At 41.1% G+C, this 14,672-nt stretch overlaps 2 protein-coding genes across 14 annotated transcripts in view; one reads left to right on the top strand and one right to left on the bottom strand.

Annotated features, from left to right (window-relative positions):
- The window catches only part of LOC119019211 (MORN repeat-containing protein 4-like), a 112,325-nt gene that overhangs the window by 14,135 nt on the left and 83,518 nt on the right, over nt 1-14,672 (top strand). For all 13 annotated transcript variants that reach the window (XR_005074968.1, XR_005074971.1, XR_005074970.1 and 10 more), the window contains exon 2: nt 13,594-13,700. The gene's annotated coding sequence lies outside the window, so the exon portion shown is untranslated. The remainder of the gene's footprint in view (nt 1-13,593; nt 13,701-14,672) is intronic.
- Nucleotides 1,526-14,672, bottom strand: part of lcor (ligand dependent nuclear receptor corepressor) — a 75,888-nt gene continuing 62,741 nt past the window's right edge. The window contains exons 6-7 of the mRNA XM_037097231.1: nt 13,581-13,671; nt 1,526-8,029 (exon numbers count right to left, since the gene is read on the bottom strand). Coding sequence (XP_036953126.1) covers nt 6,883-8,029; nt 13,581-13,671 — 1,238 coding nt within the window. The 3' untranslated portion in view covers nt 1,526-6,882. The remainder of the gene's footprint in view (nt 8,030-13,580; nt 13,672-14,672) is intronic.

The following is a 14,672-nucleotide window of genomic DNA, read 5'->3' as shown; positions in this document are numbered from 1 at the left end:
ATAAAACCCAACAGCTACGTTGATAATATCAGGAGGGAAAGTAGAAACTATATTACATACTGTGCTGAAGAGGAATTCAAGTTACTGTTTTCAAAATCCTAATTAGCAGGACACATTCTGCGTGCTCTCATTTTACCATTCAGATTTTTATATTTGGAGTCCAATTTTCACACTGTGGGTCCAAAACTAGCATTCTTAACAATGATTCTCCTGATCAATAACTCACTGCCAAATTTCTTGTCTAGTTAATTATAATGGAAGGGAGGGAAGGTGTCTGTTGTGTTGATTGCTGCGCATCAGCATCATTCCAGAGGCGTGTCTGGCCTTTAAGATCTGTACTCAGCTCTGCTTTCAAAGCCAGGCTGCCACTGGGAGACTACTTGTCACATCTTCACAAATGCTTTGACATTTACAACACTTGGCATCGCACTCCGCGATGGAGGAGATGCACATTTTAACAGATCTGTTGGCGTCACTTTGACAAATGTCTTGTGGGGGTGGGGTGGGGGGGTTTGACAGCATGGTGAAGCTTATAACACACAAGGAGAATTGTAACTGTCAGTCCAATACGCTGATTATTATTTTTTAAAAATGCACTCAAAGTAGGATGGGTCTGTTACAAGAGAGGCAGTCGTCTTGGATGCCAAAGCCTAGTGCTGGACTGTTGACTGAAAAGACTCTAGACTGGAAACTTGGACTTAAATACAAAGTTACTGGTGATATTTTAACATTCCTGCATCTATTTTTTTTAGCTTGTAGTGTTGTTTGTGTCTTTGGGCCACAGCAACCTGCAAAGGCTGTCACCAGACATGAAGCAGGAGCAATGCTCGCTTTTTCTTAAATGGAAATGTTTCTATCCTGTTTGTTTTCTATCCTGCAAACCAAAAACTCTTCAAACTAGAAAAGAAAGATACATCTCTTTAACAGACTTTGTAAAAATGAATTAAACAACGTACTGTGGAAAGGACACGGCTGCCTTCACAGTAAACTGTAAAACTGCGGGCAGTCACTGAGATAGACGAGGCAGGATGAAGGAAGAGATGTGAAAAACTACAAATGTAACTGCAGGAATGAACAGATCATCACAGACTGGTCCCATACAGCGGAACAACTTAAGGGAGGATTTGTACTTTAACAAGACTCGTGGGTAGATGTTTTTTTTTTTTTAAGGAAGAAACGCAGTCTTTGTTGAGAGCAAGAAACAAAACAAAGTAATTTTCACAGAGGCAGTGCCAGCAGTGTCCCAGTGTGCCGGATCAAAATCAGCCAGCAGGGCTGATGTTCTGCAGGCTGCAGACGAAACACACCCACCTGCTTCTAAAAGAGAAACGACTCCCAGCTTCATAATTATACATATAAACCGCCCACACAAAGTGTGGCTACCTGATGAGGAGGGAGAGTATACAGTATGTTTCTGTAGGTGCGTCATGCCTCTATATATGTGTGTGCGTTCTGCATGTGCTAGAGAGAAAACCTGGCTTCTGGCTTTTACAGAATTTCTTTTCTTTTTTTATAAGAAAACAAAGACAGGAAAAGAAGACGTCCTCAGAATAACAACAGTAGGAACGACAACAACAAGAGACGACAAGTATTCAAAAACTGCTTCCGTCGCTTACATCTAAAAATCTGGAAATGTGCCGTACTAAAAATCCTGATTCTTCTTTGTGTGTGTGTTTCTAATGTACAATCAGCTGCTTTGAAGTGGTTGGACCTGAGGTATAAATGACAACCAGATATGCAGCGTGACACAGAAAGAAACAGAAGAAACCTCTCTGCAGAGAGGAGCATGGCAATCATGTACATTATGGGTCTTTCTTTCCTGGCAGCCCGCCTCATCACACACCATCCTGAAACAAAATGGCATGCCATGTGGCGTCTACTAAGTGAGGTTACAATAGTTGCTGTTTGACATTTTTCTCTTCTTTATCATGTATTTGACAGTCGTTCACTCAGAAGAAATAAAATGAAGTCAACAAAAACAGTGAAAATCAAAAGAGAAATCAATTGGCTTACCTGAAGATGCAAAAACGGTAAAATAAATACATATATTCATAAGTATATAGCTTTTTTCATCATATAAAGGTACATTTTCCTGTGTGTGGGGTGTTTTTTGGAATGCAGTGTAAAAGATTTTGGACAGGATATTTATCTTTATACAAGACAGCAGATAAAGGAAGGTTAACTTGTCCACCTGTCCCCCAATCTCCCCTCTGGGTCTCTGATTTCTCTGGGTGTGAGAAATAAAAACAAAATGCACAAAAAAAAAGAAAGAAAAGAAATTCCACTGTCAAGTTTCAACATGGAGTTAGGTTACACCTAAAAACAAACAGTAAACCAAAAAAAAGAAAGAAAGAAAGGAAAAACCCTCAGTGAACAAAAACACCTTGTTCTTTCTCAGACCAGGGTGGGACCGACCTGATTTATCGCCTCCAGGGTGAAATCAGACGACTGAATCCCAAAATGTTTTTACGTTCAGAGGATGAAATGAGAGGTTTATAGCCCTCCCATTCCAAACCCATCCAGTAATAAGATCAGGAATATCTGTGCAGTCCCTGTGGGTCTTTTCTTTTTCTCAATCTGTTGCTCATTATATAGGTCTATAAGGTTCTGTTGTTGCGAAAAAAAAAAATACCTGAAAAGAGGTAGGGTGGCAAATATTGGTCAGTCAGACACTTGAAGCGTCTCCCTCCTCCCTTTGCAAGAGGGAGGCGAAACAAAGAAAAGAAAAACGAACAGATAATAAAAGAAGAGAAACAGCGGAGGATACTATAATTCCCAGAGTATCGGCTATCCCTTCGCCAGGCTCCCAGATAAGGTATACATAAAAGTACGAGGCACGGAAAGGAGTCATTATTCTGAGATTGAGGTATATCACTTGGTCTCTGCTGACCAAGTCGACATATATTTTATATACTGTATATATAAGTCTTTAAATTACATCTAGTACAGGTAGTTAAGTCTGTGCCATTTTCCGACTGACAAATATTGCTGCCCATCCCATTGGCTCGATCCTGAGACATTTACAGTACTGAAGGCTACTGTTGCACGCCCGCGTCAGAAAACGACTGCGTTTCCAATGCAAGCAGCGTAAAGTGAAAGTAAAAAGCAAAATAATAAAAACAACAGTCTGTTAAAAATGAACTGACAGTGCCATCTTTTTTGAGGATCACTGTTCTGGATTTGTAAGTTATGAGATATTCAGTTCACTACATTCATTATGTATTTGTTTATATATATGTCTAGAAATAGATATATACTGTTCTCTTAAGTATATCATCTAGTATGAGGTTTCTTTAAAAACAGCAGTGAGACTCAGTTGCAAGAAGGAGGACTTTTTCGGACAGGGGGAGCCGTTAACCACATGACTACAAACAAGAAAAACAACAAACAAGAAAAATCAAATTAAATGAAATAAATATGCCTTAAATGGCATGCACCTCAGTAGATAAGATCAGGCTGAAAATGGGACTGAAAATAGTCATTAAACATGCTTTTCAGAATGTAATAGGACAGTTATAGAGCCAAATGTACAATATGGGGCAAGAATTTCTTGAAAGAAAACTTTGTAAAGGATTTAGTGTAAGTTATACACAGATAGATTGACCGTCAAGGAATCACCTTTATCAGGAATTCAGTCTAAGTGCTGTTGAGGTTTATCCATGCAAACCTGTGCATTAAGTGCGAATTACACCGTTTCTATACATAGATTTTCTTTTTTTTTCACTAGCACAAATCCATGCTTTACATGCATTACATGAAACAGGCAAACTGTTCGAGTGCCATGACTCTGTTTTGTTCTGTTTTTAGAGGGAGGATGCACACTGTTAAGTCGTGCTTTGTCAAACTGTATTCATAGCTGGCTAAGAGAGCAGCCATCGTGCCTTTTATCAGAGGCGAGTACATTAGAAGTGCTTTGCTATCGACACTGGGGCTTCGATCCTGTTTTAACTATCAGATCGGTGCATTGTCCTTCGCTCAGTCCAAACCCAACACGCACAACAACCTTTTAGACACCTCAAATGCTCAGCATTGTCAAAGTGTTGGACGCATTTCATGCATGACAACCCTGGAAATATACTGTTGTTCCAGGGATATTTTCTGGAGCTTTTCCCATTGGCCATGCAAACCTGCCCATCAAGCCAAGGGAGCTATAAAGCTTAAGGTGGATAACCAATAACCACTGAGAGGAAAATTAAGATTGTATGCAACAGGTAGTAAATCACTCTTAATTATAATTAGATTGTAATCAGTTTTTAACTTTGAATGAGTTTGAGCGTCTCTGGCTCAGGATTGATTCAATTAAAATCCTCTTATTACAACATATTGAGTCAGTCTGACCCCAAAATCAGCCAAAAAAAAAGTGGTGCATGCCATTTTTAAAAGAATAATCAAGGAAAGAAAAAAAACAAACAAATCAAATAAATAAAATGTAAAATACATTTCAGAAGGAGTGAATCATCATCGTTTCATCTGAACACAGAAGTACAATTCTCATGTTTTAAATCTCAAAGACTGGGTGAGCACCAGGCAGTGTTAGGAGCGACGAGCAACATTTACCACAAAGCAAAAGAACATGACAAACAAAAAGCTTTTGTCATCTCCTCCGGTGTTTTCCTGATGGAAAATACCAAAAGAGCATTTTTTTTTCCTTCCACCTGTGTCCTCTGAGGGATATTCTTTCCCCGCCTGGTAAAACATGATGATAGATTTTCAATCCCTGGTGCTTCAGCGGTGAGGGGAGGGAAAACGACGAGACGACACTACACAAAACTCAACTTGCTCAAGCTGTCTACCTTTTTTTTTTTTTTTTTTCTTTTTTTCCCAATGGTGGAGGTAATCGAGAGGGGGAAAAAAGAGTAGTTTGGGTCCAAGCTGCAGCTTTCTGAAAGTCTTCACACACTAAAGCTTTTTTCCTCCATCTCTCCGTCCTCCTCATCGCTTCCTGCTCCATATCCCCCAGAGAAGAGCTACACTACATGCATAACCTCAAACAGCTTTTCTTTCTCTCTTGTTTTTTCCTTGTAGTTTTGAAAAGTGCTATTTTAGAAGTTAAGCGCCATGAGTTCGATCCCCAAACCCAGCGTCAGTGTTTTTTACTGTTCTTTATCTTGATTCATTAGCAGGTCTTTCTGCTATTGCTGCCATATTTACTCACATGGCCCCTCCTGCAGACAAAGCATTAGTGAGAGGCGTGTCTTGTCCCCCTGTATGTTTACTATAGGTCCAACAGGAAGTGACCATATTTGAAACCCACATCATCTGTCTCAGTTACCCTGAGTTAAAATGAGGAGAAAAGAAATCATCTAGAATCACGGATTGGCTTTTATCATCATCATCAGTCATAATAATTTATAATATATTAAATCTGCCTTTCCCTCGCCTCTATCAACTACCCCTCCCCACTGCATATTGCCCACCCACCATCCCAAAATGAACACCCCTCTATAAATGCACAACTGCCTTTAAAACTGCCTTTAAAGTTTGAGGGAGAAGGATATCTTTTAAAACTCAGCTTAGTCGTTTATGCTTAGTTTGATTAGAAAAGGATAAAAACATCAGCAATGTATTGTTGTTAGCTAAGACTAGCTAAAACGCATTTGCTAAGGCTAGCTGAAGCCTTATAGAGGAGCTAGATAATCAGCTGGATAGCAGCAGAGTTTCACATTCTGATCCTAAAAGGCTTTCATCCATTAAAAGATCTCCATGAGGGGATGAGTTCACCATCACTGGTCACCATTTGGAGGACGACCTGAAGGCGGCTTTGGCATTCCAGGATCAGCAGTGAGACACTGATGGAGGCCCATGAGGTAGCATTCCGCCTTAAAAACAGCTGATCCATTATCAGATTACCCCTCAACTTGTCCCTTGGCAAAAAAAGAGGGGTTTTTTTTTAGAGCTTCCCGGGATCTGATTATGGATCAGCTTATGCAGGCGAGGTGCACCTCTGACCCTTTGTGAGGTTGCAACTGGGCTTTAGAGACAGACCATAATAAGTGCATGATGCAAGGGCAACAATGCCGAGGTAACCTGGTCTGTAAGCGCCAGACCCAAAGTGTAGTGCAAAAGAAAGCAAAACAAATCAAATGAAAAGATAAAGATAGAGGAAAAGATGTCAATTATAGAAGTCAGTAGTGTCCACGAAACTCACAAACATGCATCCCTGAATGACTTGTGTGTCTTTTCTCATTCAAAAAGGACGGGTTAATGTTGCTTTCGTCCACACAGATTAGCAGAATATCTTAAGGAGGAAAGAAAAGGTTTGCAGTTAAAGCGTCATGGCTACCTGGCAATACGAGAATGGGCTTTGATTCAGAACCCTGGTGAGGAATATCAATGGTATGACAAAACCTTACAGTTGGCTTTGAATGTAATAGACAGTTCACTTACCAATTTTCAGCTAGTACTCCATGAGAGAGGGGAGCAATAAAGGGACTAATCTGTCAGTTTTTTTAAGGAGTTAATTTTCAGCTTTCCCCTCATTGTTTCCCAAATTAGAATGGTCCAAAAGTCCAAACTGCTTTTATAAGCAGCAACGTTTCAGTGTATCAAGTTCAGAAAAGAGGGGGATTGGGTTTTTGGGCTGAGGATTATCAGCATGCTTGTGGAAATTTCATTAATTGTCATTTAACCAATGTCTTTAGCTGCATTTGTTAAGCCCCTGGATATAAAAGCTAAACAAATGCTTATACAGCACCGCTCAGGCGATGCTTGTTAAAAACCATCCGATTAGTTGTTTATCTCCAGTTTGTTTTAAGAATCCTCCTCATATTATCCCTGCATTTGTGCTCACCCAGATACTGCAAAGTAAATTGGCACAAATAAAGCCCCATCCGTTTTCAAATTACTTAAGTCATTTGACTGAGGTTTACATGTGTAAGTCGTTTAGTCGATTGGTTTGAAATTGTCATCAATCTCTTCTTTTACATTGTCCTTGAGCTCAGCAGCTGCCAGCGGCTGGCCGTTATCTCGTGGAGTTGCAGTGGGCGTGTTCTCCGACTCAGCGGGAAAATCCTGGCCTCCTGCTTCCATCTTCATCATCAGCTTGACCTTCTTCTTTGGGGGATTCTTCAGGGTTCCCAAGCGCTCCTTGACCTTGTACTCCAAGGTGCTGTGCGGGATCCCGTACATGTTCTGAGCCTTGGACACGCTCATCTTCCCGCTCATCACTACTGCTATGGCCTCCTCCAGGATCTCACTGTTGTACTGGCGATAACGGCCCCTCTTCTTCCGCGGCTGCTTGGAGTTTGGGTCCCCTTCCGCATCGGAGGTGGAGTACGCCGGCCCGGAACTTGAGTGGTCCAAGTCGGAACTCCAGTAGTCAGCGGCCCCATCTAACAGGCTTCCAAGGCTTCCTCCACGGCGGTTCTGCTTAGGCAGGATGGCTCTCAGCTTCCGGCTCAGGTTGTTATCCCCATGGCCACCACCCCCAACCCCCATGGCACCAAAGCCATATAGCTCAGAGGCATGGGAGTCCCAGGAGAGATCCATGCCCCGAACTTGTGGGATTTTTAAGTCGACAGGAGGTGAGTGGCCCTGGTCTCTCTTGCCATCGTTATGGTGGTGTTGAGCCTTGGAGACCTGATTGTGGTGATGGTGGAGGGAACTCTTGAAGGAGAAGGCTCCATGGTGGTTGTGGTGGTGATTCTCCAGGAATGTTGGCAGGTCTTTGAGGTCGCTGAGGGCCCCGCTCAGAGCTCCACTGGCCTGCTTTAGCTTCAGCAAGCTTTCAAGGTGGGCCTTGCTTCCCCAAAAAGAGGAGGAGCCCTTCTGGCCAAGCAAGGAGTGGGATTGGCCATGACTGAGCAAGCCGACTGACTCTAGATTAGCCAATGAAAGAGCAGCAGGCTGGCTCAGGAGGCGGTGCTTCTGGCTGAGGAGCTCTTCCTTGATACGCAACGAGCGGGCCAGTGGAGGCTTGAAGGAGTTGGAGTTGACGTAGTTCTCCCTCAGTCCGTCCTGCAAGCTTCTCTGCAGCAGGCCATCCTCCTCATCCACCTCTGGCAGGCTCTGATCCACTTTGAGGGAACATCTGGATGGAGAGAAAGAGAAGACAATTTAGGAACAATGTTTTTAAATTATTCATCACTTTGTGTGTCAGTTCACTAAATGACATGATAAATCAGACCTCAGTGTCAACAGCTTTTAATGTCTACTTATTACTACTTTTTTTGGTAAACACAGTATTTTGTGACATTACTATATAATGAGGCCCACGCAGTCCTTCTTCGAAAAACAAAGCGAATCAGAGTAATGTCTTGCACATTAGTAGGCTTACAGTTTCACAAAACAGTCGCTAACAAGTTGTTTTTCCAAACCCCTCCATTATTTAACTCCAATTAGTTGTTTGTAGAGACTCTGTAATTGCATTCAAACAGGCAGCAAAAGGATGTGATAGTCATTATGTTTTAATCTTTGATCTCATTAAATATCAACAAATACTCTCTATGCAACTTAAACTTTTAAAATGTATAATTCAGATCGCATTGAAAAGGATCTAATCGTTGTTTTTTTAACATGATTTTTTTCTCTGCATTGGCGCTCTTGGGTTCAAGTTTATACCAACTTTCATTTACTAATTACTATTTTTATTTTTTTCCAGTGCCATGTGACACGAATTACATTGACTGTTCAGATGTCTGGGGTGACAAGATAAGTTTCTTTATAGTATAAATAAATTAAAATGTACGGTACATAAGCCTATTACAGACTAGAAATGAAGCATGAAAGCAAGAATGCAACAACAAAAGCAGTCATAATGGTTTAATCACACTTTTGCTATGAACTACTGAATCATTTTCCCTTTTCTGGACTTTTGAAAGTAAACAGTCTAAGAAGGGAGCATCACTTCTGGATTGAACTGTTGAAAAGGTAGACACTGCTGTTAACCTGCCCCATATGTTTTTTATGTCTTGTTGTTTATCTTTGCTTCCATCTTAGATAGGGACGCACGATATGGATGTTTTTCAGCAGATATGATAACCAACTCTCATGGCTGATACTGCAGAAATAACCGATATTTGAAACTAACATTTTTATATTTTAAAAACAAATTGCTAACCTGTAGTAGATACACACCCTAGTGTAGGAAAGGCTAAGATGTAGTGAGTCAGGATGGTTTATTTAATTATTTTTACCTCCTCTTGTGTTCTTGTAAAAATAACATCCACGTCAGTGATGACATTGAGTGGCTCTATACAGGAGCAGCAACTTAATGTTATCGTGTATCCCTAATCTTAGATAATTCAGTTGGACTGAAAATATAACATACTGAATGTCTTCTTTCCAAGACCCAGTGGTCTAAAGGTAGTCTCACATTTCAGTATTTCAAATTGAAAAAAGAAAAGGTCTCTGCTGCTGTAACATATGCTTACATGAAAAGTGCCACCACTTGAGATGCTGCAGCCAGTGTCTCTGCTGCTATGTAACTATAGCAACAGTGAAAAGGCTCTTTTAAAAAAAGGCTCCCTTAGGTTTATAATAACAGGAAATAGCTTGTCAAGTCAGCAGATCACATGGGGGAGCAGAAACTTGAGGGTGTCTCTCCATGGAGACATATTCGGGTGAGCTACAGTGCAACTGACGACTTGCGATGTGGGGAGTCCACAGCAGGGGCTTAAAGACAGATTACCACAGTGGGCGGTCTTGGATGCATTGAAAACAATATAGGGTTAACGAGAAGCTTCTGAGTCCCCTCTCGAGTCTGTACTCTAATAGAGCGTTCAGTTACAGTAAGCATACAGTCATCAGGGAGGCTGCACCAGACAGTAATGGTTAGTCTGAGGATTCAACGTGAGCAAGGATTTGTGAAAATGAAAGGAGCAAAAGAAATACACATTGTGACTGTTTGAGCATCTGAGTGTATGATCTGTGTTCCCCGAACAACACTGAGTGAGTACTGAAGCTCAGGTGTTTTTTATAAGAGTGTAGTTTTACCCTGAAGCCATTTCTGACTCTAGTTAAATGTGGATGTTTTAAACATTTTATTTTATAAGCTCTCAGTAGATTGAAGGTATTTGATCAAATAGAGAATCAAGGGATGTCTTAAACCAAAATCTATTGTCGTTTGTTTTGGGGTTTTTTTTGCTTGTAGCTCCTAATCAGCTGGTGATGAACCAATTAAAAACAGTAACATTATCATTTACAATAAGACTTTTAATAAAACACCACGTGAAATCAAGATAATAAAATCATATACGGACTAAAAGGTGGAAAGTGCTTTTTTTGGGTGTTTCTAACACAAACATGGCCAGAAATTAATTTAAGATTAAAGGCCAGTAACCTGTAAAGAACACACAGACCGGGTGTGTGCTTTTTAGATTGTCTTCCTGTCAAAGATGAATGTGTGTTAGTGGGGGTGGTACTGCAGGGCCCGCTACCTCCTGTAGTTAATATTACATGACCCGATCATTAGGCTCTGCTGGTGAGGCTCGGGGCCTTGGGGCCTAAGAACCCTGAGGCAGGAGACGGGGTTCTGTCCTGAGGGGATTAAGGTGCTGTTTCTAATTTTGCTTTGAGTCCTTTGGAAATATTCTACCGTGCCAAGGTTTACCCGCTGGGCCTTCACTTGTGGGGTATTACAGCAGGCAATATCTTGTTGTGTTGAGTTAAAAAAAAGAAACATTATGTGTCTGTAGAAAAGATTTTGCGGCGCATATTTTTTTTTAGTCTGAGGGATCTCCGTCTCCTCTGCGTCTGTCTACACATTGACCCCTTTTCAATGGAGACTTCCTTTATCCGGGAAACTGACAGTTCCTGGGAACATTGAAACAATAATGGTGACCTCACTCTACTTGAATTGGTCAAAACAAAAAGACTCATGAATAAGATATTGCAAATGTTTGGGAAATCCCACTCTTCCTTTTTTTTTACTCTTAAAAAGTCTGTGAATGCCTTCACAGTTCAGGAATGTCCTTTAGTGCGTTTTGTCTGTTTGAACAGCAAATGTTTCATCAGGTTTATTACAACCTGGGTATTAGTTTTATAGTTTTGGCCATCATCTCTATCAGTGATGGTAACACAGTGCTACCTGCTGAGATCTGGGAACCTGCCCAGATCCAAACTGTCTGGTCCTGAGGAGCAAAAACACTGGTGAGCGAACGTTTAGAAACTAGCAGTAAAGCCAGAGGACCTAAAGCACGTTTATGGGTTTAAAACTTAAATTCACCACATCTGCAATGTCCTGTCAAATCTAAAATGTTTTGTCCAAAACAACTCAATGCCAATTGAGTGAAAATTAAGAGCCAGTGTGTGACCGACTAGAAATATCCTTTAAAGCTGGCCTTGATCGTTAGATTTGTATCTCGGCAGCAGCCTTTCAGAATAAAAAAAAATGCGCGTGTTGGCCGCTAACGATTTATGTTAACTGTATACCGATGCTAAACTTCTCAAATCTCAGTTCAGAGAGTAATTGATGGTGTATTTGTGGCTGGATCAAAGAATCACTGCACAGAACCACATGGTGGGCGCAGGGTTTCTATGCCCACAAGTGCCACCACTGCATCCTCGCCGAAATCCAGCGTTTGGGGCTGAGTATCGAGCCTCTTCTAATCCATCTCTGACCTACAGATCAAAAGTATTCCTGGAAATGGCAACAACGATTAGCATCGATTGTTTATTCCCTCTTGATGCAGGAATAGATGGATGGATACAGATTCAAACATGACTTCAAGGCAGAAAACATGTTCATCAATAAATGATTGGGCTGCGATGCTGAGGATCGTCAATAAATGCACTGACATCTAGATGAAAAAAGAAAAGTAGTCACGGCCTCCGTCATGTGTTTTACACACATTGCCATTGAACTCTCACTCTGGGGTTGGCGGGGTGGTGGACGTGGGAGGAGTCTAAATTATAAATACCTGTACACAAGTATGTATAGCCTTGCCATGGCATTGATGGCAGCGCAAGGATCGATCGGCTGAGCAAAACCAATAAGTAAGATGTGGAAGGTGGGAGGCGTTGGCAGATCTCACTCGCCGACAATCACGGGGGAATTAAAGTAGCGCCCACAAATGTAGAGAGGCCGAGCGAGAGCACGGTCCTGCTAAGACCTGCGGAGCTTCGCTTTGCTATGCTTGTGAAGTTATTTCTCATCAAGACAGCTCCTACCTACCAACAGGTTGTGGTTAGACTTTCTACAACGTCTGAAACTTTCTGTTAAGTCTGGTATGTTACAACAGTTTGTAATTTTATTATCTAGAACGTGTGAGACTTTATCACTTACTTTTCCAACAAAGTTGAGACTAAACCCATTAAACCAACCCAATATAATAAAAGCGTAACGCTGGAAAGTTGGAGTTGAAAAATGATTTTACACTTTGACTGGTTTGTAATAAGCAGAGAGTCAAATGCTGTAGACATAAAATCCTGCATCCTGTGCATGAATGGTTGTATTGTAAATTGTGCAGCACTTCCAAATATGAATATCTGCTTATATTTACATGAGCACCATACAGGCAGGGTTATCAGACAAAGGAAGCCAAAATGAAAGTGAATGAATGAAATCTCACTGATTCCCTCACTACTGGTTGTGCTGCTACACAGCTGTGGATTTAGTGTTTTGCTCATCTTTACTTCATGCAACTTTTATGAGAACGCTGAAGGATCTTTCTGGTGCTTGTTGCAGGCTTTCACCCGTTTACCACGTGTGTCTTTTACAAGCTGCTCTGTGGTTGGGTTGAAATTTGCTGTTTGCTGTAATGTTCGTGCATGTGCTGTGAGAATGTCTTCATAGACTTCAATGTACTGTTTAATGGAATAAGCAACGTAATTTAAATTACCGCCATGTTTTTGTTTATTTTCCCCCTCTTTATTGTTCTAATTTTGTACTTTTGTTGGCAGAATTTTAGTTTCGGATGTCGGGTCCCATCACTGGCGCGTGTAAGTGCCACAAACACTGTTTTTCAAATCCATTGGAACCACTAGAACACAATATTCCACAGAAGAGTCATGTTAAGTTATTTGTCCCATAAGCTCAGCTATCTAGTTGTTGTTGTTGGCTAGTTGGCTAGATGTTCATCTGGTGCAGAGAAGACAAGATGTTTTGGAACAGAAGTTAGAGGACAGTAAATACTGCAATCTTCACCACTCGTCTGAAAAGTCAGTTGTGTTCAGAGCTATTCATCTGATAAACAAAAATAATCGATTATTTTGATTCTAACAATATATTAACATATATTAAACATTTCAGCTGTTGTTACTACTCACCAGTATACAGTGTTCTTCTTAGTTTGTGTTATTTTAACAGTTTTATAGTTGTTATAAAGTAAAACTATCAGCACTTTACAAGAACAAATAATAGAAATGTTGAACTCTGCCTTCGATGGTTGTCATCTGCCTGTGCAGTCGATATTGGCTAAAAAATGCTTGACCTGCAGTTTGGCATTTGTATACAGTCCTGAACCTGCATCATCACCTCAGGCCAAATCTCCACGCAGCATTAAGACTGACGGAAGTTCTCTGGGAGGTGCAGTGCAGAAACACAACAGCTCTGACTGCTTTAACCTCTCCAGTGTTGTTTTAGGCACATGACCGCGCCGCTCCGCTAACAGAGGCAAGTTCGACTAATCCTGTTGTCTTACCCTTTGACCCCAGGCGCAGGGGAGAAGCCGGGGAAGGTCTTGTGGCTGCCAGCGCTCTGGTTCTTCTTGGTGGAGAGGTCCAGGACGCCATCTGAGGGAAAAATCACACAGAGAAACAGAGTAAGAAAAACAATCATGTGCAAACACATCAGATCTTATCCACAGCTCACATAGTGTACACCTCTACGAAACTGTGTTGTAAAATGCAGGTTTGCCATTTTATGTGCTTGGTAAGTGGTAGTAAAATGGATGCCAGAATCAGAGCAGGCTTTACTGCGTACAGACGTGTACTGACAGTTTACTCTGGAGTGCACTGCACACTGCTAAGAATGAGTACAGCAAAAACTGAGAGAATGAGATAAAAAAGCTTAAAAATGTGCGACTGAAAACAGGCCTAATGAACACTGGGAGTTATGTGAAGCATGCGACTCAAACGTCCAATGAAGCAACACAAATGACATATTTCCGTCTTGTCTTATGCATGTTTTTTTTTTTGCAAATTCAACCACCAAGTGTTCCCCTATGCAAGTCATTTGCCTCCACAGTGAGAGATCGCTGCTGTCGATCTGTTCATTAATAAGCTGCATCTAATACGCGCTAACAGCTTCGGCAACTTGTCGCGTTTGTGCGAGTCTGCATATGTCAGACTCGCACTTCTGTTTTTAGTTTTTTTTTTTTTCCTCATTCTGTGGCGAGCTGACGAAAAAAGACTTGAGATATCCTGTGTGCTTCAGAGCAGGTGGAGTCTCTGTGACACTTTAGCAATGAAGTCTGGGAAATATGGGAACATGCTGTGTGTGAAATCTCAGTTTATTTGTGAATATGTTTGTCAGGCAAATCAGGTCACCGCACACTCGCAGGAAGATAAATCATCGACGGAAATTCAAGTTGAAATGATTTTGAAAACAAAATGTTGAGCTTTAGAAATATTAAACTGACTGACTATTTCTTAGGACATCTTATTTTTACTATCTCCAGACTTTTTTTTCATGACTTGAGAGCTCTAATACATTATTTGGACGTGCAGTAACCCTGAAAGATAAAATCTCCTCCATAGTCTGATGGTGTAACTTTTCATGAAACTTCTAAAAA

Source organism: Acanthopagrus latus, chromosome 1 (assembly GCF_904848185.1).
Source record: "Acanthopagrus latus isolate v.2019 chromosome 1, fAcaLat1.1, whole genome shotgun sequence".
Classification (NCBI taxonomy): Eukaryota; Metazoa; Chordata; class Actinopteri; order Spariformes; family Sparidae; genus Acanthopagrus; species Acanthopagrus latus.
This window is presented reverse-complemented; position numbering and strand designations above follow the sequence as displayed.